Here is a 24,810-nt window from a genome sequence, read left to right as displayed (position 1 = left end):
CGCCGCCCGCTGGCTGCTGGGTTAGGAAGGGGGCGCCGGACCCCCGTGCCGCGGGGGAGGCTGCGGCCGGGGCGGGGGTGGGATGGGAGCGGGGAGGCAGGACAGGACACGTTTTAGATGGGCTTTGCCCGGCCTCGGTGCCGAACCCGACTTTCGCTGCCTCGCAGCTTCCGGCTCGCACCCGTGAGCGAAATGGACTCTGTGCTGGCCTGACACTCAGCCCCAGGAATGAATGGCGCTGCCCTTAGGCAAGCTGTCCGGGCCCGCGGGGAGGGGGTGGGGGGACCCACTCCATAAGCACATTTGTCAGGGGGCCCCTACCCCGGGCTGTGTGTTTGCCTGCGATCTGACCTGCGCCCTCGGTGAAAGGAGGTGATGAGGGTGGTGGGTGAGACAGTCAGGCTCGCTCACTCTGCGAGTTGATCAGTAATTGCGTGTACTAAGGAAGAGGAACTTCTGGAGTCTAAAAAATCAGTCGTATCAGTTTTTCTTAAAAACCTTCATTTAGCTGTCCATCCCCCCCCCCCCCCCCAGTCCAATTTAGCAAGAGTTGGTGAGCAGGTGTATTTTTCTGCTTTCTTTTCTAGATTTTACTAGTTGGTTTGTTGATCACTGATAAATGGCACTGCGGTTCTTTAGGGTATTGTAAGAAGTTACTGTTCAGGGTGTATTTATTGAGCATTTTGTACAAGCCAGGTATTATTCTGGAAGCTGGGGTGGAGTCAACAAGACGCGGGAATGCCCAGCTATCTAGAGATTGTATTCTTCCGGGAACCAGACAATGAACAGACACATGAGGCACTTTGGGATAGCGGTACATCTGTGAAAAAGGGGTTAAGCATTAAGAGGTTCAGAGTGCCCGTTAGCGGGCACAGGAAGTTTAGAAGGTGGGGTCAAAGTCTTACTGCAGCCTACCCCTGAGGGCCTACAAGCCTCAGGCTGTGGGTTACCAACCTGTCACCTGGAACATTCCGGGGAGAGAAAACTTTGGGGAATCCAGGAAGGGGGTTTAGGAGACAAGTTAGAGATGATAGTACTTGAAAGGTGGCATTAAATGAAGCAGCACATGTAACCTCGCATGTATACTACCCGGACATTTCAGGTAACAGAAGAGGTGAAGTACAAACTAAGGAAAACAGATCGGTCTTTTAGGACTTGTATTAAAAAAAATACATATATATATATATATATATATATATATATATACACACTGTGTGTGTATGTATATATATATATATATATATATATATATATATATTGATTTTTTTACAGAGAGGGAGAGGGATAGAGAGTTAGAAACATCAATGAGAGAGAATCATCGATCAGCTGCCTCCTGCATACTTCCTACTAAGGGATGTGCCCGCAACCAAGGTATGTGCCCCTGACTGGAATTGAACCTGGGACCCTTCAGTCCGCAGACCGATGCTCTATTCACTGAGCCAAACTGGTTAGGGTTAGGACTTCTATTTTTATTAGGACTTCTATTTTTATAGTAGCCTTAAGAAAACAAGTCTGTTAGGAAATTCACTTTACAAGTTGTATGCTGCTTAGAATTGAAATGCATATTATTCACATACAATTTTTTTAAAACTGTACTGGTGGCTTTAGTTGTGCTGTATTTCTAGTAATGTGAGTTTATGGTTTAAAAAGTGTTCTCTCCCTGATGAATGGAAGCATCAGCATGTGGTGTAGTATAAAATATCTGCAGTTCTGTGGGGGTGGGAGCTGGACCACACAGGACCAAATGGTGCCTGGTAAGATGCAGCGACTACTTTACTCCGGGAGATTGGATTCAGCATGAAGAAAAGAATCCTCGTGTATTCTTACACATTTGGATTAATTGAGTGTCAGCTACACATGTCAAACACTGGGGTCTGTCCTTCAGTCTGTCCATCCCTCTTTCCTTCCTCCTTTCTTCCTCGTTTTTTTCTTACCGACTTCCTTCTATAGAGAAAAAAAATGCAGACCTGGTTAAAAATAGGCGGCCGGAGAAGCCTAAACTAAAAGGGAGAAGGATTTCGTGTCTCGGAGCATTCAAATGCTTCTCCGCGCCTTACAGAACAGTTATCGGCTGTAACTCCATGTAGTTACGACATGATTAACACCTTTTGTTATCCCTTATCCCCAGTAGGAACTCGAGCAGTGTTTGCTGCTGATGATGAGGAGGAGGAAAATAAGGTCTGTGTGTGCTCACTGACACAGGGTTTCCCCTCTAATTAGTCTAGTATCTGTCGGACATCTCTGATGTGTGAGGATTTCGATTTTACTTGGGTGGGAATAATTTTTTAAAAATATATTTTTATTTTTCAATTACAGTTGATACACAATATTGTATGCTTCCGGTGTATAACCCAGTGATTGGACATTATATAATTTACTAGACTACCTAGTACCCATATGACACCATACATACTTACAATATTATCGACCTGCTGTTCTTTATATCTCCATGGCTATTCTGTAATTACCAATTTGTACTTCTTAATGCCTTCACGTTTTTCCACCCATCCTCCCAACACCCATCCCATTTTTCATCCAGTCCCCTAACCTTCCCCCGCTCTGTCCACCGCAAGTTCTCTCTTTTTATCTAAGTCTGTTCCAGTGTTGTTTATTTTGTTCTGTAGATTCTCCACACTTGAGTGAAATCATAGGGTAATTGTCTTTCTCTGACTGACTTATTTAACTGAGCACAATACACTCCACTCTAGGGCCATCCATGCTGTTGCAGGTGGTAAGATTCATTATTTTTTTATGCCTGAGAAATAGCCTATTGTGTGTGTGTGTGTGTGTGTGTGTGTGTGTGTATATATATATATTTATATATCTCACAGCTTTTTTTATCTACTCATCTCCTGATGGGCACTTGGGCTGCTTCCATAGCGTGGCTGTTGTATATATGCTGCAGTGGTGCATGTATTCTCTCAAATTAGTGTTTTGGGTTTCTTCAGATATATTCCCAGATGCGGACTCTCTGGGTCCTAAGGCAGATCCATTGTTAATTTTTCTATAGCGGCTGCACCAGTCCGCAGGGTGGGCATCACTATTGATTAAAGTAGTAAAAATAATTTTCATCTCGGTATTTCAGGAACTAAGGAAACTTGGGTGTAAGGTCAGGAAGGTCGATGCTCCAGTCTTGACAGTTGATCTCCCGGCCTCACTTCAGCAGCACTTGGAGTTGGTCCTAGGCCAGCAGATCAGAGTTGTGATGCTCTGGGCTGGCCTTCTCACCTGCCAGTTGTTAGTCCAGCTTAGCAGAGCAGGCTGCCTTAGCCTCGGGGCCAGTTAACTCACCTGGACCAAGAGTCAGATTCACTAGCCACAGTCACTTCACTCTGGGCAAACAGCAAGAGAAATAGGGCAAAAGGGACCAGCATTACAAAGTGTATCTTCATATAATGGGAAAAAGTCACATGCTACTGACATATGGAACACTGAAATCTACTGCCATGTAAAGAAGATAAGTAACAAAAGACTTTTCAAAGATCAGGCAGGGAAGTTCAAGAAGTTAATCTAATCTAATTAATGTGCACTTACTGAATATCTGCTGTTTATTTGCAAGTCTTAGATTATTTTTCTGCTCAGTTAGTTGCTGAGTGCTGTGTCGAGGACATAGTAGGTAGGCTCTTGGTAGACAGATTCTGCCCGAATGAATGGATTATCGTTTGAGATGCGAACACATTTAAGTATCCCATTGACATTTTTAGATTTGAGATTTCAACTTCAGTTTCTAGAGAATGGCCCGGCCTTGCCTAGGTGTCACTAAGAGCTTGGATAGTCGCTTTCTGTAGTGCCTGGCTGTGTCCCTGTGCCAGCCCTCTCGGGCTGAGATTGGGCTGACAGAGAAGACTGGATGGGAGGGCAGTGTTTGTGGAAACAGTAAAAACATTCATAGGACTTGTAGAATTCCTAAAGGAGTTCTTTTACTAATACAAAAGTTCTTTGAGTAAAACAAAGTGACTTTAGTTACTTGAGGGCAAAAGGAAAAGAAATAGGAGTTAGGTAAACTATACACAGCCTCTTTGTAACTTTCTTTTATTATGCTAATGTCATAAACTAATCTTCAACCTTTGATAATGGATAATGACACTTATTGCCCTCAGAATATTTGTTTCCATTTTAACTAGGGGAGTTAAGCCAGGGTGGCTAGTGGGGAAAAATATTTTGAGGAAGATGGCATTTTTGAGAACCCTGGGAAAGATAGGATCTTATCTAACTCTTGATGTGGTGTAGGGGTTGTTTTACTTTAAATTGATACTAGTTATAATTTTTAAATGTAATTTTTACATAGGTCATATAATCACATGGTTTAAAAAGTGTGTAGAGTGAAAAAAATATCTCTTCCATATAGCCAGTATTAATAGATGCTGTTTACTCTTCAAGATATACATTATCAATATAATAAAAGGGTGATAGGCTAATTAGACTGGATAGACAGGACATCCTTTTGGATGTCCTTCTGGGCAAAGCCACGGTGGTGGGGTCTGAGGCAGAGGTGGTTAGGGGCAATCAGGTTAGCAGGGGAGAGTTGTTAGGGGCGATCAGGCTGGCAGGGGAGAGCAGTTAGGGTCAGGCAGGCAGGCAGGCAGGCAGAGGCAGTTAGGAGCGATCAGGCAAGCAGGCAGTTAGGAGCCAGTGGTCCCTGATTGTGAGAGGGATGTCTGACTGCCGGATTAGGTCCGAGATTGGGCCTAGATCAGCAGTCGGACATTCCCCAAGGGGTCCCTGATTGGAGAGGGTACAGGCTAGGCTGAGGGACCCATCCCTCTCTGTAAGAATTTTGTCCATGGGGCCTCTAGTCTATAATAATAAAAGTGTAATATGGTAATTAGACTAGCTGTCTTTCCAGACGAAGCCGAGGCTATGAGGGAGCCCGGGTCCTGGGTGCCAGAGGGAAGCCAGAGCTGGCAGCCAGGGAAGGAAGGCCTAACTCTTGCATAAATTTTGTGCATCCGGCTTCTAGTGCTTTTATAGCTAATGCAGATATGTATTCAAAAAGTTCTGGATGTCTATAATCTCTTAACGTATAAACAGTGATTACACACAAAAGAATAATTGTTTCCTGTATCTTTGTTATGAAGAAACTAGTTCTTCATAAAATAAAACAAAATAAGGCAGGCAAACTGTTTTAGAGATGCAGTACACGTGCCCTTTGGGATCTGAGTGCTAGTGAGCGTATGCGATGACTCACAGGAGCCCGGATTGAAGGGGAGGGTAGTCTTGGCCAGGTCCTGGAAGTCCTCAGCTGAGGGATTAGAATTGGAGTTTAGTCTGTAGGTATGGCAGCTATTGACATTTTCTGAGCAGCAGAGTGATGGCATCAGAGCTGGGCTTTTGAAATGTTAAACAGACACGTAATTGGGATGGACTTGGGAGAGAAATACAGTGCAGCTGTAACATAGAAAGTGAGAGTTAATGGAGCTGTGCAGATGGAACAGAAGACAGTAAATCCAAGAGTGAGAGAGTTTTCCTTGATATTAGCGCTGGTTACCATTAGAGATGGGCTTAGGAATCTCTCAAGGGCGTCTTACCGTTGTCTTTAGACAATAACTTCAGCCCCAAAGGAAGGGTCCGGCCGTTTGTTCACAGACGTGTGATGGAAGTCTCCACGGGGGAGCGCTCTCTCTGGAGCCTTCATTTCTGGCACTCCGGAGTCCCCGGCTGCTTTTGTTTCGGGCGCATGCTGTGATGCCACCGCAGTGATTGCATGTTGCCTTCTTAAAAATACCTTCGGTTTTCCTGCCAGCCTTATCGTCTGTGGGGGACGGTGCCCTAGATTCCTCCAAACGTGTGAGTCCCCGTGGGCGGCATGTCGCACCCCATCGTGCTGCGCGGGTGACTCAGCAGGTCCGGTGCTGGCGCTCAGGCTTCAGACATGAAATGCCTGTGGAAGGCTGTCAGTATGGAAGTGATGCACGCGAAGTGGCTGGGTTTTTGTTTGTCCTTTTAAATGGCAGCTTTGCTTTTGAAAGAAAAGCACATCGCAAACTTGGAACTTCATGTTTTTACCCATTGCGGTTAGGTCACTTTCCAAACTAGGGTTGGTTGGTTGGGGGATGATGAGGGATGGCCCGTGGGGGCGGGGTGTGCGTGTGCGTGTGCGTGTGCGTGTGCGTGTGCGTGTGCGTGTGTATGTGTATGTCTTCCTGGATACCCTGAGGGCCAGTGCCTGGGTCCAGTTACTCATTTCCACATCTTGCTGGTCCTGGGTGTGTGCTTCTATAGGTTCTCCAAGCACAGTGGAGCTTTCCAGAAAGCCTAGATTTGACTGTATGTTGGTGGGCCTGTCAGCTCTGGTGCTGCATTGGGAGGATGTAATTAGGACAGTGTCCACCCTGTCCCTGCGGCTGGCCAGTGCTGGTCGGTTCCTTTAGGCACTGGCCAGCCCTGCTGCATCTGTCAGCTATCCTGGGGTTTCCGTGTGTGAACAGCCACAAGCTGGATGTAAAGAGCAACGAACAGGGTGACTCCGAGTAAAACACCTCTAGGTCAAGGGAAAGTGGGATGAACTGCACATTTTTAGGATATGACACATGAGCTTGTTTAGATCACTAGAATCTACTTAATAAGCTTTCAAATTTAGGTAGAATACACCTCTTGGAAAAGTAGATACATTTTCTCAAGTACTCATTTGTAAATTCAAACCTTAATTTCTTTTTTTTTTTTAATTACTGATTTTAGAGAAAGAAAGAGAAAGGAAGAAAGAAAGAGATAGAGAGACATTTTGTTGGTCCACTTATATATGCATTCATTGGTTGTTCCTTGTATGTGCCTGACTGGAGATTGAACCCCCAACCTTGGTAAATTGTCACGCCCCTCTAACGAAATGGGCTTCAAACCTGAATTTCTGTAGTTCCCTCCCACCTGCACGAGTGAGTTTGCATTCATCATAGTAACTAAACTTTTATAGGTGTTTGCTCATCTGCTCATGCAGGATCTCATTGACGGTTTTCCTAACTCCACAGCCCGCCTCCATTTGTGCGAGTCCACAGCAGTGTCTCATGTGTCTGTGAATGAGCTCACTTAAGCTCTTCCATGTCTGGTGCCTGCAGGCCCTTTGCAGAGTCTTTTCTGCTGAGACAAGAGCCAGCGTGTGCACAAGTTCCTTTCCTGTGGGCTCCCGTGTCTCAGTCCCTGAAGCTGGGCGCCCAGGAGGGCTTATCCTTCTGCTTTTGTCCTGAGCCAGAGTCACGGCCTGAGCTTTATAGAAGCTGCGAGCCTAGTCCTGTTTCTCTGATTTGGCAAGAGCGTGCTTTACGGTACACTAGTATGTTTACCTTGCCATAGAAGCTACAGGGCTTATGCCCTTGTTTGCGTCTCCGGTAAGACAGCCCTTACCCTGTGTTTGTGGCTCCTCTCCGGCTGCCTCCGAGCAGTCCCTGCGGGCCCAGGGCTTTCTCTCCCAGCTCAAAGGCTGAGTGTCTTCTTCCTGCCGACGTCAGCTCTGGCACATGGCACCTGGGGCTGCGTGCTGGCTCTGCCACTTAAGACATGGAATTAACATCTCAAATGATCTAGAGATGTCACTGTATTATTCCTGAGGCAGGTAATTTACTTTCTCCCCCCCCCCCTCACCCCCCCCCCTAACATCCCCCCATTTCACTGAACCTTTCTGAGGTTTTGACCCCTAGATAAGCTCAGGAAGTTGCTTTGTTTTCCAAATTTGATTTTAGGTCATTCTTGATCTCTCTCTCTCTCCCTCTCTCTCTCTCTCTCTCTCTCTCTCTCTCTCTCTCTCTCCCTCCCTCCCTCCCTCCCCCCCCCCCCCCCTCTCTCTCTCACACACACACACACACACACACACACTCTTGGCAGTCTCATCTTTGAGCCTCCTGTAATAACCATCTCTACACTGAGGATTAGAGTTTGTTCCTCAGGCAGATCTCATTTATTCAGCTACTTAACTTGACATTTCCACTTGGCACTCACAGTGGTGCCTGAAATTCAAAAAGTCCAAGTGTCCCCCTTCGCCTCCCATTGTTTCCTGTCAGTGACTACACTTCTGAAAATCAGATCCCTCTGCCAGAAGCCTGTGAGTCCTTCTTGACATCTCCCTCCCCAGATGCATTCCATTGTCAAGTCCTGCCTTTGACATCTTGCATCCATCTACTTTTTAAAATTCTCAACAGAGGTGTGCTGATTTAAATTGATTTTGAGAGGGAGAGAAAGAGAGAGAGATATCCATGTGAGACAGAAACATCAATCGGTTGCCTCCTGTATGTGGCGTCCATACTGGGGATGGAACCTGCAGCCTAAGTATGTGCCCTGACTGAGAATCCAACCCACCACGCTTTGGTGTATGGGATGATGATGCTCCAACCCACTGAGCCACCCAGCCACACCTTTCTAGCTCTTGTGCTTGGTCCCAAGTACCATCTGTCCCACCTGGAAGACTGCACTAGCCTCTCCGCTGGTCTGCTGCCTCCTTATTGGTCCTCCTTCAGTTTATTTTTCAAAAACGGCAAACCCAATCACATCCCTCTTCAGCAACATGTTCAGAAGAACCCAGCAGTATCTTCCTGTTCTTCCCAGCTCTTCAGCCTAATCTGTCCTCCTACATTCATCCCTCACACGTCCCCCTCAGTCCTCAAAGCGCCAAGCTCCCTCCGACCATGACTTCTTTGCCTGTTGCTGCCTCTGCCTGGGGAACCGCTGCCCCTCACCCAGCGGATTTCTCTCGCCCAGACTTCCTCCATCGCTTTGCAGAGAGCTTTCCCTGTCTCCCCACTGAATACATTCTCATAGCTCCGTCTACCTTTCCTCGTGCTACTGACACAGCCATAACTTCCATCCTCACGTGGACGAGTCTCTTCCTCTTTCATTAACCCCGGAGCTCCATAAAGGCAGAAACTCCCCTTGGTACCTGTAACACCCAGCAGGATTTAGTAGGGAAGCAATGAATATTCCCGGAGGGATTTCATGGGGCATACACACGAAGAGGATGGTGTTGGAGCCAGTTGTCGGAATTTGAATCCCTGGCTCTGCCCCGATAACTCAGTGCCTGTGGGTAACCTGCTGAAGACTTCTAGGTCTCCGTCTCCTCATCTGGAAAATGGAGATCGTAAACATCTTCAGGGGTTGTTTGGAGCAATGTCATAGTATTTAAAAATACAAACGCTTAGTATTTATAGAAGTGCTTGGAATATGGAAAGTGTTAAGTGGTAGATTTTACAATATTTTAAAAAAACTTTTTATTATAAAATAAAAAGTACAGAGTGAGAAAAATCACAGAAAATAAATAGATAGTTGGATGAATGATTATAAAGAGAAGACCCTTGTAACTTCCCCAAACCCCAGTGTCAGCCCCTCCTGTTCTGCCTAAGTAACTCACCTTGACTTTATAGTAACCATTTCCATGCACGTTAGTATAATTTCGTCACTCAAATGTGCATCTTTATTCTCATCACCCATTAAAAAAATGTTTCTCCTCTGCTCTTTTTTTTTCTTTCCAATTTATCTGTTGAAGAACCTGGAGCGTTTGCATGACCTAAAGTCTAGAGTTTGCTGAGTGCACTTCAATAATACAGCTCAGCATGATCCTCTCCCCTTTGTATGTCCTCCAGGTTGGCAGCGAGATCCAGAGGTTTGATCAAACTTGTGTTTGATCCCTTTGGCAGGACTAAGCAGGTGGCGATGTGACCTTTCATTGGGAAGCACATACTAACTGATTGTCTTCGTTATATGAGTAGCTGTTGATGCTCAGTACCTAAATCTATTATTTGTTGGGGTGACAAAATAACTGTCATTTATTTTGTATATACTTGTTCAAAAGAGACACATTTACTTCATGTAATATTTGGTTACACAGTGGTACAGTTCATCTATTGTAAAAGCAGAATAAATGCTAGATTCTTTCTCATTATCAGTGTCCAAGGTAATGAGTTGGTTTCCCATCGTCCTCTGAAAGTGACCAACTAGTTGTATGTTTTAAAAAATAAAGTATGAGCGCATGGATTTGAACATGTTTGATGGGTTTCAATCAGCTGTAATTATTCTCTTTTGAAGCTTACGTAAGTCCTTCTTTGGCCACGGAGCCCTTTTCAAGTTGGCTCCTTAGTCCTTTTGATATGACCCTTCTAGTCTTTGAGAATTTTCTTGTATCTGGTATAGTAAGATATTTCAGGTTCATTTTGCATATTCATAATTCCGCTCACACCTGGAATTAGCAATTTCTTTAAAAAGAGCCCTGATTTCTTTTCACGGGAAATGGTGTTTCAAGAACTTATTCTGCCTTAGCTCTGAGCAGCATAGCCGCACCCAGACCAGCTGTTCCATGAGCAAGATGTTTTGTAGGATGAATGGTTGTCCTGGTTTGCTTAGAATTGTCTTGGTTTTAGCGCTGGAAGTCCTGTGCCCCAGGAAGAAAAAGAACTCATTCTAGATGTTAGGGAGGCTCGTTGTTCTGGGCTTGGTCATTGTTTCTTGGTCTTCTCTATGAAGACATATGGGGGGAATCAGTCTTCTACAGATAACAGTCACCCAATAAATTCTCATACTATGTTCTTTACTTCTATTTTTTTAAATTGATTTCAGAGAGGAAGGAGAAGGAGAGAGATATAAAAACATCAATGATGAGAGAGAGTCATTGATCAGCTGCCTCCAGGATTGAGCCTGCAACCCAGGCATGCGCCCCAACCAGGAATTGAACTGTGATCTCCTGGTTCATAGGTCGACACTCAACCACTGAGCCACATCAGAGGGCATACTGTGCCTTCTTAAAGGCAAGTAACACTTATTTTTTTAAAAATATATTTTATTGATTTTTTTACAGAGAGGAAGAGAGAGGGATAGAGAGTTAGAAACATTGATGAGAGAGAATCATCGATCAGCTGCCTCTTGCACCCCCCCCCACTGGGGATGTGCCCACAACCAAGGTACATGTCCTTGACCGGAATCGAACCTGGGACCTTTCAGTCCGCAGACCGATGCTCTATCCATTGAGCCAAGCACATTTTTAATAGTGCTTTGTAGTCAGCTTCAGCATTTGCTTGTCAAAGCCTATTTTGGCATTGTTAATGGGTTCTGAGAGATGGCTTTGGTCGTCTCAGTTTGATTCATTTGACTCTAACCTCTATGCCTATGAACACAGTGGATAAATAGGTATAGTAGAAAAGTCATACTGTGCTAGAAGTCATAAAGTGAAGCCTTGCCTGGCCAGCATGGCTGGTGGTTGAGCGTGGACCTATGGACCAGGAGGTCACAGTGCCCGGGTTGTGGGCTTGACCCCCAGTGTGGGGCTTGGATAGGCAGAGTGGGATTGCTTCTCTTGCCTATTTGCCCAAGGTGGGTCATTCAGGGCATTTGCTTATAACTGTACTCTGGGGCAGTTTCCCATTAAATGTAACGGAAATCAGTATCAGGAAATAGAATGGTTGTTTTTCTTTAAAGGAGCATGTGTAGCCAACTTAAATTTCCAATAATTGTTTATTCATTGCCTGTACACAGTGTAGAGTGTAGAACATTCCAGGAATGCAGTAATGTTTTGTTCAAGCACAATATTTAAAACGATCTCTCATTAATTTAACTGACTTCTCTTGTCTTTTAAAATGATTAATGATTTGGTAGTATCATTGTGGAACAGAAATGCTATACAGAAAGAGTTCATACTATCTCCTTTCTTTATGAGAATACAAATGAAGCATTATATTTAGCATTTCAGCTAACTAAGGAAAGTTGAAGTTAGGAAGGATTCCTGTGATTCTGCTCCCAGTTTATATAAATGATTGTGGTAGCCCCACCCAAGAGGCTCAGTTGGGTAACTGTTGTTCTCTACGCAAAAGGTTGTGGGTTCATTTCCCAGTCGGCACATAGGCTTCCGGTTCCATCCTGGTCAGGGCACATACAGGAGGCAACCAATTGATGTTTCTCATGACAGCCAGTTGAGTGTTTCTAAGTGTGGTCTAAGGGTCCATAAATAGTTCAGCAGTTTTTGTAATTTTAAAAATACGGTACTTAACATCCTGGCTGGGTAGGTTAGTTGGTTAGAGGGTTGTCCCCATATGCCATGGTTTGGGGTTCCATCTCTGGTCAGGGTACATACTAGAATCCACCAATGAATGCATAAATATGTGGACCAACAAACTGATGTTTCTTTCTCTCTTCCCCCCATTCCTCTCTCTCTCTCTCTAATAAAAAATAAATAAATTTAAAAAATTGATTTATTCAAAAGACACACCTTAATCTTTCTGAATTAAGACTCTTGGGGATAGGATCTGAAAATGTGCATTTGAAGAAATTCCCTAAGTGATTCTTGAAAAATGAGCGGTGTGTTTTCAAGCCATGGCTAGGGGCTTCCGGATGCCAACAAGGATCATTTTAGGACTCACTATGTTTATACACCTGCGTGCTCCAGCAGGCATCTCTCTGCTCTCTCTACTTAGAGGTCTATGTCTGCTGCACACGACCTATCTTTAATGTCATGTTTCTTTAGGGAAGAGGCTTTATTCTTTGAATTTCCAGGAGGCATTTATGTTAGGTTGAAATTGAAGAAACACGTTATCTGATCTATCAATAGATCTAGTCTGGGGAAGATAGCTTTTACTCACCAGTTGGAGGGGATGTAAAAATCAGCCTCTTTGAGTTGGGAATGTTCTTTCAAATTTATGCAACTAGTATTTTAATGGCAATAATTCATCTCACACATCTCAATATCTTGCACATGTATGCTATCTGGGCCACTTTAACTGGAGCAGAGTTTTTTGCTTACTGGAAATTATGGAAATGGAGATACCACTGATTCAAATTACCAATGTAATATTTTTATGACCAGGTATTAAATATTTTATCATCAGTTTTTAGTTAAAAGCTGGTCAACAAATTAATTAGGAATGGTATTCTGGTATTCCAGGACAGTAATGGAGTATTGAAAAATAGTACTTGTTCTCATTACTGAAGATCTCTGTGAAAAAGCCATTCTGAGTGACTCACCTAGTTGTTGAGTTCCATGAAGGCTTTAAAGCAGGGGCAGCCATGCTGGTTCCTTCATCATTTATATTCAGTGGTTTCAGGGAGAACTCATGAAATGAGAATATTTTTGTAATATACTTCAATATTTTGAACTTCTAGACTCTTCTGAAATAATCTTGTGGATTGACTGTATATTTGACTAACTTTTATTTCATGACATGGGGAAGAGCAAAATGTAAAGATAGCAGAATAGGAAGGATATTAGAATTCTTAAGTACAGCTTCACACAGTGCTATGGCTCATCAATTACTCAAATATGAGCTTCCATCAAGAATAAATTAAGCCTTTTAAGCATAGAAAGTGTATTTTATTCACCATTGTCTCTTTAGTACTCAACTAAGTGGCAGACACACAGAGTCCTCAGTCAATATTAGATCATTGTATGAATTGATGGAAATATGATTCATATTATGGGAATTTATGCTTTCCCTTATGAACTCAAAATTACCATTTATGAAAGTGATAAATGGTTAGAGAATTTTATCACACAAACCTTTCAGAAATACAAAAAGCTAATGCCAGTTTTCAATTGCCTTTCCTGAGCCAATTTGCTTTTCTTCATTCTTCTCTTCCAGCCCTAGTATCTGTTCTATATTTGCCAATTTAGGCAAACTGCTGTCTGCCTATGTACTTTCAAGTGTGTGTTATAATTTCACTTTCCAAATCTGTGTCTGATTTGAAATACTAGTATATTTAAATTTCTCTTGTAATCAAATGGAGTGTATTTTCTAAGGATCTTAACCTTTGAGTCCTTGACATTAGAAATAAGACACATTTCCCCCCCATGAATCTAATTCCTCCAACTGAATGGAAAAGCAATCTTAAGAATATTAACCTACCTCAAAATCCACCTCTATTGATCAGTTAATAGATATTTTGTCTTTTTGTTAATAGTCATTTTTTTTTTTTTAGAAAAATTTGTTACCAAGGAACATTACTAAAGAACTCTTCTTGAGACAGTAAAATGTGAAAGGCCATAGTACTAATCACATGTAATATAACTATAATCGTTCTTTGGGGAGGAAGTTAACCTTGTAAAAAATCTAGACTATGACTTTTGGAACCATAAAAACAGCCTATATTTGTAAACTGCTTTATAATATTGAAAGTATTTTTACGTGCATCTTTCTTCTGGAATTGCATACTAATATTTTAATATAAATAGGGTAGCCATTGTTTAAATTGAAATGAATCTCAGAGAAGCAGACATGTTCATTATAACTCAGCAAGAAAATGACAAAGATCAACTCCAGCCTATTTTGGGGGTCTTAATCGAGTGCTCTTGCCACTCTAATGTGATATCATATGCTTTTGACATAATAATGACAGGAGGATTGTGCCCCAGCATAAAGCACATCTTTAAACATTTTATTTTATTTTTAACATTACCATTGATTTCCTCATAAAGCATGTCTGATTTTCACATTTGTTTAGTGAAAAGATGTAATTGATATTATACCCTTTCATAGGATCCAGTCTTAAGATCTATCCTGACTGATAATTATCTTATAGAAATATAAACAGAACCTTGATTCCTACATTTGATGCAGGTAGGCAGAGTTGGCCTTTAGCCTGACCACAATTCTTTGATGAATGGTTTAATAAGCTACAGAAGCTACTGATAATCTAATTTAACATTTATCTCTTGCCAAGTTTGTGTTAGGAAAACTCATGGTAGGGATTATATTTCTGGAGTCCACATTGGCTTGATTTTACCACCTAAGTATTTCTCAGGGTAGAGAATGCCCAGACCTGCCACTAATTCTTGTGTCTATTCTCCTTTCCTTATCTGGAAATGCCTACCCTGCAGTGTTGGGCTTTCAAGGTTCATAGTTTAGGGTTGGTTGAAAAGGCTGAGAGGGGATCTTTTCCAGATCACCTCTGCATAGTTTGTGCTTCATACTATGGTCCTAATTTTTTTTAAAAAAAGATATGAAAATGAAAAAGTATCAGTAATCTGCAGTAATAAAAGAGAAAATGCTAATTGATCGTACCTTTACTACGCTCACAGCCAATCAGAGCAAGTATGCAAATCAACCCAGCAAAGATGGCGGTTAATTTGCATACACAGAGGGAGGGAGGAGTGAAGACTGAAGACAGCTTAGAAGAGGGAGGAAAAGTGGAAAGCAAGGTGGCTGCCAGAGAGACAGTGCAGGTGGGGTAGGGTGGGCGGCAGTGGCAGGGCAGCGTGGTGTGTGCCAGGGGGGCAGGGGGAGCGGGCGGCAGTAGTGCGCGAATCTTCCTGCAAACGGGCTCCTAGTAATTTATAATGATTAATGTGTTGCCATTAATTAGTTCAGTAAATATATATCTTTCCCTTTTATTAGAGTAGATAGAAATTATTCTTGATTGAAAGGCATTATGTGTATTCACTCATCATATGTACTCACTCATTGCTCACAAGCCTAAGGGGTGGGTATATTGCTATCTTTATTTTACAGGTGAGGGAATGGAGGTAGGGAGAAGTAGGTTGCCCAGAGTTACATAGTAAGTGTCGGAGTTTTTGAGGAGGAGGAGATACACCAAAATAGCAATAGTGATTATCTCTGGATGATAGCATTACAGATTCATTATTTTTCTCACTAGATTATTGGTTTAGTATAAAAGAATATATCTCAGAGCAGCCAGATGGAAGAGGTGTCCAGGGCAAGGTATGGGGAAGGTGTGTGGAGTCCCATGTCCTCCGGACATGCCACTCTCCGGCAGCTCTCTGAACCTCATCTTTCTGGAGTTTTAAGGAGGCTTCAGTAAAAATACAATTGGTTGAGACATTGGCCATTGAGATTTCTATCTAATTCTCTATATTTATAACATAGAATGTGTCTCTGTTCTTTATGTAGTTGGATATAGCATTTGAAAAAGAAATTAAAGTATGTTTCGGACCTAGAATAAACAAAATGAGAACATTTATAGGTTTTAATTTTAAAGAATAGCTCCCTTTTCTTATATCTAAAACTAGAGGCCCGATGCACGAAGATTCCTGCAAGAATGGGCCTTCCTTCCCCGGCTGCCAAGCACTGCCTTCCCTCTGGCCAGAGCAGCCTTTCCGCCTTCTCACACTACCTAGAGGCCTGGAGCTGCTGGGGCGGTGCGTAACGCTTATGTCCTGCTCCGCCCCTGGCTGCTCAGTGCCTGTGTATGCAAATTAACCTGCCATCTTTGTTGGGTTAATTTGCATACCCACTACTGATTGGATGGTGGGCATTGCGAAAGTTCAGTCAATATATATCTTTCTCTTTTATTAGAGTAGATAGAAATTATACTTGATTGAAAGGGAGAAAAAGACACAAGTACCTCTATTCCCTATCAGTCCAATTTCCCTCAATGGTAACAGCTCAGTATGTGTGTTTGACAATTTTTATTTATCAATAAGGAAAACAATATCTTTTAGTTCATGATTAAACGTAAAGCACAATCCAGGAAAGTGGCTTCTGATCCAGTCATGTTTTATTTATTTATTTATTTTTATTATTATTATTTTTAATATATATTTTATTGATTTTTTACAGAAAGGAAGGGAGAGAGATAGAGAGCTAGAAACGTCAACGAGAGAGAAACATCGACCAGCTGCCTCTTGCACACCCCCTACCAGGGATGTGCCCACAACCAATGTACATGCCCCTGACCGGAATCGAACCTGGGACCTTTGAGTCCGCAGACCGACGCTCTACCACTGAGCCAAACCGGCTTCGGCCAGCCGGGTTTTATTTAAATACTTCCCCAGTAATAAGAAGTGTAAAGGCACAAACACAGTAGAACAGCTTCAGGATATGTACACTTTCCCTCTGTAAAGTATAGCCTCAAAGGCAAAAATATTTCAAGAAAGAGATGTTTTCTTTTGTTGTGTCCTACTCAGGTTGCTTAACTTTTCAATCCTTTCTTGCTTTCACTTTCACCATTTCTTTTCATTCGAAAAACCAGTCAGCCATCTTACCAGCCTACCTACCAACCAACCAACCAATTAGCATCAATTTGTTGAAACTAGTAACATTTTGAATTGTATTAAGGACTAGAGGCCTGGTGCATGAAGTTTGTACACTAGCTGCAGTGGAGAAGCCTGGCCTTGAGGCTAGGCTTCTCTTCTCTGGCCACAGTGGAGAAGCCAAGCCTCTTTAGTCTTCAGTCGTTTTCAGTGTTCAGTCTTCGCTCCGTGCCTGTGTATGCAAATGAACCTGCCAGCTTTGTTAGGTTAATTTGCATACCCACTCCTGATTGGCTGGTGGGCATCACAGAGGTTTGTTCAATTTACATCTTTCTCTTTTATTAGTTTAGATGGGATAATAGCTACACATGGCAGTATGTGCCAGGCATTTTGCTGAGTGCTTTCGGGAGCAAGCAATTACAGATCAGATGGCCACAGTAATGGCTAGTGGTTTAGCCCAAGCAGTGTAAGCAGTGTTTGGATTAATAATAAATTACTTTGAGATATCAGCTAAAATTCTCTTTTTTAAATATATTTTTATTTATTTCAGAGAGGAAGGGAGAGGGAGAGGGAGATAGAAACATCAGTGAGGAGAGAGAATTACTGGTAGGCTGCCTCTTGCATGCCCCATATGGGGATCAAGCCTGCAGCCTGGGCACATGCCCTTGACCAGAATCAAACCCAGGACTCTTCAGTCTGCAGTCTGATGCTCTATCCACTGAGCCAAACCAGCTAGGGCTCACTTAAAATTCTTGATTTCCATTCTTTGGAAAAGAATTGAAACACCTAACTGCACAGCAGCAGTAACCCCCCTAACTCATTTATATTCCTTACCAGCTCCTGCTATCTTTTTTCTTCTCCGGACCCTGAATTAGTTCTTTAATCCTCAGAGTGCTGTACGCCCACTTAAGCTAGAGAGGAAGCGGCTGGGTCAGGGGTCGCCGTTAGGAGAAGGTGTTGTTGGACTTGGGAGCGGGGTGCTTTCCACTCTGCCTGCCGCCCTCATAGCTCTGGGGCGTGGCTGCTCACCTTCCGGGTTGGCCATGGCTTTTATTGCTAAGTCACCACCTTAGCTAAACGAGATGGCTTTCACGTTCCTTAGTCCGTACTTACCTTTCTGAGAGGGAACAGATGTGATTCCTTCATTGCTTTGGTTTGAAGTAAATTATCTTATGAGGCCGAGGCAGACTATGATTGGTTTGAAAGGAGCCATGACTTTGAGAGCATAATTTAAGGATGAGAATGTTTGTCACGAGATCCCAGTAGATGGTCAGATGCTGAGAATATCTGGAAAGACTCAGCCATGTGACAGCTCCGTGTGGTTAGTGTTGGTGAGTGGGGGTTTGTGTTTGTTTTCTCAGGATAAATGACTATTCCACTAGTTTCACAGCGAATTATACCTATCACTTCCTCACATCTGTAAAGAGCTTTTCTTTTTAAAACAAATGCATTTGAAGATTTTTAAGTGTGCACGTATATAACGAGGGAGAGAGGAATTTTGAGTATTGAGTATTCCAGTACTGGACAGAAAGGGATGACCAGTCACGCGCTGGCTGTCCCAGCCCATCCGCGCTCCCACAGGAAGCGGCACGGGAAGCAATGTCATATTTATAAACAGTGGACAATGCGCTCTCTGTCTTGGCCAGCTTCCAGGCTGTTCCTGGCTGTTGCTAACGGTGTCAGAGTGCCCAGGTCCCTGGGCATGGATCCTCTGTGGGAGTGGTTTCCTCAGGAGGCTCTGTAGCTATAACACATCCCAGCTTCTCAGCCCTGACACGGACACCCGGGGTGTGCTGTGGCTGTGGACTAAAAGCTGATGCTCAGAGTAAACAGAAAGCCGATATGTTCTCAGGAAAGGGCTTTGGAAATGGCATGGACCCTGTGATGATGGGGATCTGGTTACATATGCGTATTAGAGACACGCTCCAGGGTTTTGTTCAGCATTTTCTGAAATGGGCATTTCCATGTTGAGATCTCTCATTTTCTTTCTTTAGAGATTAAACATGATCTTGGCAAGCCAGGTTTTAACCTAGGTTTAAATCTTAAAATTAAGAAAGATTTCACTTATTTTAGTTACATAAAAAATAAGGCATATGTTTTACATGACCAGGGTACTGATTTACCAAAGCTTTCTGCGAATGAGTAACGTGGTATGGATACAGAACACGGAACACAGGAGCTGGCCAGAGGACTTTGAAAGCCCTCATTTCAGAATTAGGATATTGGAGATTCTGGCAGTGGGAAAAGCCCCACACGTTTCTTTCATCTGCCCTAAAACCAGCATTTTCGGAAGGTGAGTGTCAGGCAGAGAGGTAGGCTGCGCCTCAGGAATGAGGCTGTGTTTGTGCAGAGAGGAGAAAGTCTGCATTTGCTTTAAAGGATAGGTCTTTTGAAGAAGTCTCTGCGTGTGGAGTTTCTTTTTTCAAATCTATAACTAGAAGGAAAATGAAGGCAGTGTTTGCTCACTGGCCTCTGGACCGTAGGAATCTATTCACATTTTGCATTTTCTCCCTCCCCACCCCCTCTCCCCTATTTCCCTACCTCTCTCTGTTCCTTTTCCCCCTTCTTTTCTTTCCTTCCTTCCCTTTCCTTCCTTTTTTTCTTTCCCCTCCTTGGATAATGATTAGTAAATGGCATGTTTGTGATCGGAAAGAAGTGAAGTACTGTATGTAGTGACTGACACGCGTGTAGGAATTTAGACATAAGGAGATTCTGCCTCCATAAATATTAAATCCTTAAAAAAGGAATCTCCATGCATAGTGCTGCAGTTATTTTTGGCCTGGGATGTTTTCTGTTGTCTTCCCTTTCTCCGTACTTACGGACTCCCCATCAGGCTATGGGACGGATGGAGATGAAGAATCTTGTTTGGGGATGGGTAAAGAGAGTAATTCTTACTCCGATACAGACAGCAGTGACAACATATGTTTATATGTTTTATATCTAAGTTTGAAGCAGACATATGGCAAGAAGTAGTAGACCCTGACTAGGCAGACAAAAAGAAAAAGTAAAAGTTAGAATAAAAAAATTAAGTTTTGAAGGAAGTTGTGAGGCTAGACACAAGCTCAGAGTATCTGCTTCTCTCCCAGCCTTTTGAGACAGTTTGCATTTTAAGAACCCACATTGTGGAACTTCTCAAATAAGTGTTATGTGACTTTGGTTGTATCACCTGATTAGTGCTGTACACTAAAACGAACATACCTGTATTTGGGAAACTATACCAGACTATCTGCCAAAGGCTTGAGAAGTTGTGATTAAAGTTATTTGTCACTATAGTGCTCTAAAAATATTAAATCTAAAAAGCACTTGAATTTTAAAATTCTTCTCAGTTTTTCAAATTTTTCCGCACAAAATAAATTTAAAACAATGACAATAAAATGTACTGACCACTTAATTTTATAGCAAGTTACTCAGGGACTAGAAAATAGTATTAAGTAACTGAGAGTGTATTTCTTTTATACATTAAATGGCATTTGTCTATAGGATTATGATTATTTATAGTTTTAAAAATATTTCTTGAGAAAGTATTGAATATTATGTCAAATTGTAGCATAAAAGAATTCTTTTCTTTCCTGAGTGTAATTGTACACGTAAGGCTTTTAAAAGTATTTCAACTAAGGGATGGTAAAACTATGGCTTTTTGTTTGTTTTTAATAACAGTGATCATAGAAACAGATGGCACTCTTGGCACCTGACCAATGGACAGTGAGAAGTAGCCGGAACTATAAATGGTCTCCTCCGGGTTGGGTGGCCCAGGCTGGGGGCTGATTGGATGCCCTGCCTGGGAACAGTGATTGCCCCAGGCTAGTTGGTTGGATGAGGGTGGTAGTAATAGTAACCATTTATATCTCCTTAGCAATGTGCCAGTGCTAATGTTTATGGAGCCACCTCCCCTCCAAAAAAAAGAACCCCACATTTTCTTAACATTACTTAGTTAACTCTTTACCCATCAAAACCAATACGTGAGCCGAAACCGGTTTGGCTCAGTGGTAGAGCGTCGTCGGTCTGCGGACTGAAAGGTCCCAGGTTCGATTCCGGTCAGGGGCATGTACGTTGGTTGTGGGCACACCCCCGGTAGGGGGTGCGCAAGAGGCAGCTGGTCAGTGTTTCTCTCATCGATGTTTCTAGTTCTCTATCTCTCTCCCTTCCTCTCTGTAAAAAATCAATAAAGATATATTAAAAAAACAAAAAACAAAAACAACAAAAAAACCCAATACGTGGGCCCAATAACATTATACATGTTTTTGATCATTATGGTATGTGATCAATTAAATTTTTTCCCTCTTTAATGTATTCTTACTAGCCTGATAGTGGGATTTTAATTCTGTAATTCTCTCTTTCATGCCCCACCTCTTTATTTTGCCAAGCTGTATCTTTTTACAATTAAAAAATTTTTACATTTTTAAAACTTGCTGTTACATACACATGGAATAAAAAGTTAAATCCTGTGCCACCTAGAGAAAACCACGTAGTTTGGTATATGTGTTGCCAAACATTTTGCATGTTTTTGTACTTTCTGCCGTTCTGTTGATTTGTTTATTTCTATATTTGCATCATACTGTTTGGATATCTGAAAGAGAAAAAAAAAATCCTTCCTTAATTGTTTATTTCAAATAATTTTAAACTAAACTAAAACATTTAGCTGCTTCCCCAAGAGAACTTTATAATCTGATAAGTGAATCTTATTGCTTGTTTAGATGGTATTTCATACCCTTGGTTTTATTTTCATATATGATTTATTAATTCAGTAATCTGTATTTTTTCTTGTTACATTTCAGAGTCCTGTGTATGGAAATTCACGTGAGTCAGTTCAGTCTAGAAGGGTAGTAATTTCTCATAATATGGATAAAGCTCTGAAAGAAGGTAAGGATGGAATAAGAGTACATAATTACCATATAGAGCAGTTCATTATGTTCCAATATTTATTCTAAAAGGAAAATAATCTCTAGCAAATTTACCTATCATTCTTGTCTGAGTATAGCATCAAGATTATTTCCTCATGAATTTTTATTTGATGGCCAATTACATCTGCATTGTGTAAAGTCCATAGAACTCTTCATCTTGAAAAATTGAAACTCTATACCTATTAAATATATTTTTTATTGATTTTTTACAGAGAGGAAGGGAGAGAGATAGAGAGCTAGAAACGTCGATGAGAGAGAAACATCGACCAGCTGCCTCTTGCACACCCCCAACTGGGGATGTGCCCGCAACCAACGTACATGCCCTTGACTGGAATTGAACCTGGGACCTTTCAGTCCGCAGTCCGATGCTCTACCACTGAGCCAAACCGGCTTCGGCAAAACTCTATACCTATTAAACAATTCTCTCTCTCTCTTCCCCAGCCCCTGGCAATCTGCTTTCTGTTTATGAATTTGACTTTTAAGTTCCTCACATAAGTGGAACCATATAGTATTTTTCGTATTTAGCTTATTTAATTAGCATAATGTCCTCAAATTCATCAATGTTGTAGCATGTATCAGCATATCCTTTCTTTTAAGGCTCAATAATATTGCACCCTAAATAAACATCATGCCTAAGTACAGAGAAACTTCTAAGTCTTAAAAAATTAAAGAAAGACCATGTTTATAACAGCATTATGTTTATAACAATAGCCAAAAGGTGGAAGCAACGCAAGTGTCCAAGGATAGATGATGAAGGAGTAAGTAAAATGTGGTGTATACATGAAATGGAATATTGCAATAACTATGTATAGTGCCAGTTAGGGTACTGGAAATATCGAGGGGAACACTGTGTAAAGTGCATGACTATCCAACTACTCAGCTCTATACCCAAAAACCAATGCAAAATAAAATTGGAGGAAAAAAGGGAAACACAGGAAAAAAGAAAAAGACACAGTATGGCCAAGAGCGTGCCCTTCTCTCACTTAGATTGCTGTATCAGTGACAGCGCAGTCCCCAAATCAAACTAAGCAAATGTAGAATTAGGCTTCAAGTTGCTGTTTTACCAAGATTAATTCAACATGTATATTTTAGTAATAAAGTATATTAATCACATGGTTCTTGCCAATATATTAACAAACAATATTGCAAAGCTTTTCTACACAATGAACAAAATAATATATATATTTTTTGTAAATCTTCACTTGAGGATAGGTTTCTTATTGATTTTACGGTGAGGAAAAGAGAGAGAGAGAGAAACATCAATGTGAGAGAAAAACATCAATCAGTTGCCTCTTATATGCACCCTGACGAGGGATCACACCCAAAACCTAGGTATGTTCTCTGATCAGGAATTAAACACACAGGCTTCTGGTATACAGGACTGAGCCACCTGGACAAGGCAACAAAGTAATTATTTAAAACTAGAGGCCTGGTGCACGAAATTCCTGCACTGGGGGTGGGGTGGGATCCCTCAGCCTGGTCTATGCCCTCTTCAGAGTCCGGGAGTTCTTGGGGGATGTCTGACTAACGCTTAGCACTGCTGTGGAGGCGGGAGAGGCTCCTGCCACTGCTGTTGCCCCCATCAGCCATGAGCCTGGCTTCTTGGCTAAGTGGTGCTCCCCCTGTGGGAGCACACTGACTACCATGGGGAAGCTCCTGGGTTGAATGTCTGCCCATTGGTGGCCAGTGCACGTCATAGCCACAGGTTGTTCTGCAGTTCAGCCTATGTGCACATTAGCCTTTTATTATATAGGACATTTCATTGAAAATCAACAAGAGACGAATTAAAAACAAAATTGCCTACTAAACATTTTGGACATTTAAATTAATAAGGAATTAGAATCTAAAAATGTGTCCAGAAGGCTAAGCTGCTAAACAGCTTTGTAAACATTTAGAAAATATGTAGTGGTAATAACTTGCATGTCTAGAATATTTTAATTTACATTTCTAAACTTTGGGACCAGTACATTTAATTGAAATTCTGAATATTATTAGCTATTTTTAGTGGACTTGCCTTGATAAAATTGAGGGTCTTTTGGTATGCTTGTGAGTTATATCAGAGATATTTATTAAGGCGATAGTAATTTAAGTTCAATTTATATGAAATGCTTAAGAACATTTATTTTAAAATTTCTCCCTGAAGTTAGATTAAACTAGATAACATTTGTGTACCATTTTATCTTTTTATATTTTATTCCTCTTAGAAAGTATAATTTAAAAGCAGATTCATTTTAAGAGTTGAGTAAATTACAAGGCAGATATGTGTGTCTGCATGTTTGTATGTGGGTTTTTCTTGTTGTCGCTACTAAAGTTGACAACATAGTTACTTAAGATTTATCTTTTAAAATCTTAAGTTTTTATAGATTGAATTATTAAAAAGAAAGAAGTAATAGGCCAGTATGCAGAACAAAATAATATGGTTAGATTTCCTGTAAAGTAGTAAGAATTACTAAGCTTCAGATGCTGGAAGTTTAATTGCATAATCGGAGATGATCAAAGGATAGCATCCCTGTGCTTTGTTAGCCAGTTCACATGTAGAAACTATATTGAGGGGTTCAGATACAGTATGAATGATCTGTGTGTCTGTCTGAGAAGTCGGAACAGCTGCCCTCCTGTACCAGATAGCTAAAAGTTTTTGCTGAAGTTACATTTCCTGGGAAACTGACAGATACAGAGGGGAAAAAAGACTTTAAACGAATCTTTTGACTTAACTATTAAATCTCACTATAACAGAAGATAATTATCAGGTCATTTTACAAGTAAACAGACCTCTTAGTTTCTTTGGAGCATGTCCTGGAGAAGGTGGTAATTGCTGGTACCAGGCTCCCTCTGGCCAGTCCCAGAGGAGGGAACACTGTCCGGGAAAAAGTGCTGCTATGGGAAGAGCTCCCACTTGGAAGAGCATGCCTCCTCCCACCCGTTAGGCTCAGCTCACCCGGTGTATGACACTTTTCCCGGTGTATGCGGTATGTTGCCGAATGAATGGATCCATCAGTGACATAAACTAATAACCCCAGCTCTTCC

At 41.8% G+C, this 24,810-nt stretch overlaps 1 protein-coding gene across 5 annotated transcripts in view; it reads left to right on the top strand.

Annotated features, from left to right (window-relative positions):
• Positions 1-24,810, top strand: part of SNX25 (sorting nexin 25) — a 93,125-nt gene that overhangs the window by 13,051 nt on the left and 55,264 nt on the right. For 4 of the 5 annotated variants that reach the window (XM_045588957.1, XM_036458509.2, XM_036458511.2 and 1 more), the window contains exon 2: positions 21,661-21,745. In XM_045588957.1, the coding sequence (XP_045444913.1) occupies positions 21,724-21,745 (22 nt within the window). In that variant the 5' untranslated portion in view covers positions 21,661-21,723. Of the gene's footprint in view, positions 1-21,657; positions 21,746-24,810 lie in introns of those variants that run through there. The other variant, XM_036458512.2, reaches the window with a different exon arrangement.

The sequence above is a fragment of the Pipistrellus kuhlii genome, unplaced genomic scaffold (genome assembly GCF_014108245.1).
Source record: "Pipistrellus kuhlii isolate mPipKuh1 unplaced genomic scaffold, mPipKuh1.p scaffold_m20_p_3, whole genome shotgun sequence".
NCBI classification, from domain to species: domain Eukaryota; kingdom Metazoa; phylum Chordata; class Mammalia; order Chiroptera; family Vespertilionidae; genus Pipistrellus; species Pipistrellus kuhlii.
This window is presented reverse-complemented; position numbering and strand designations above follow the sequence as displayed.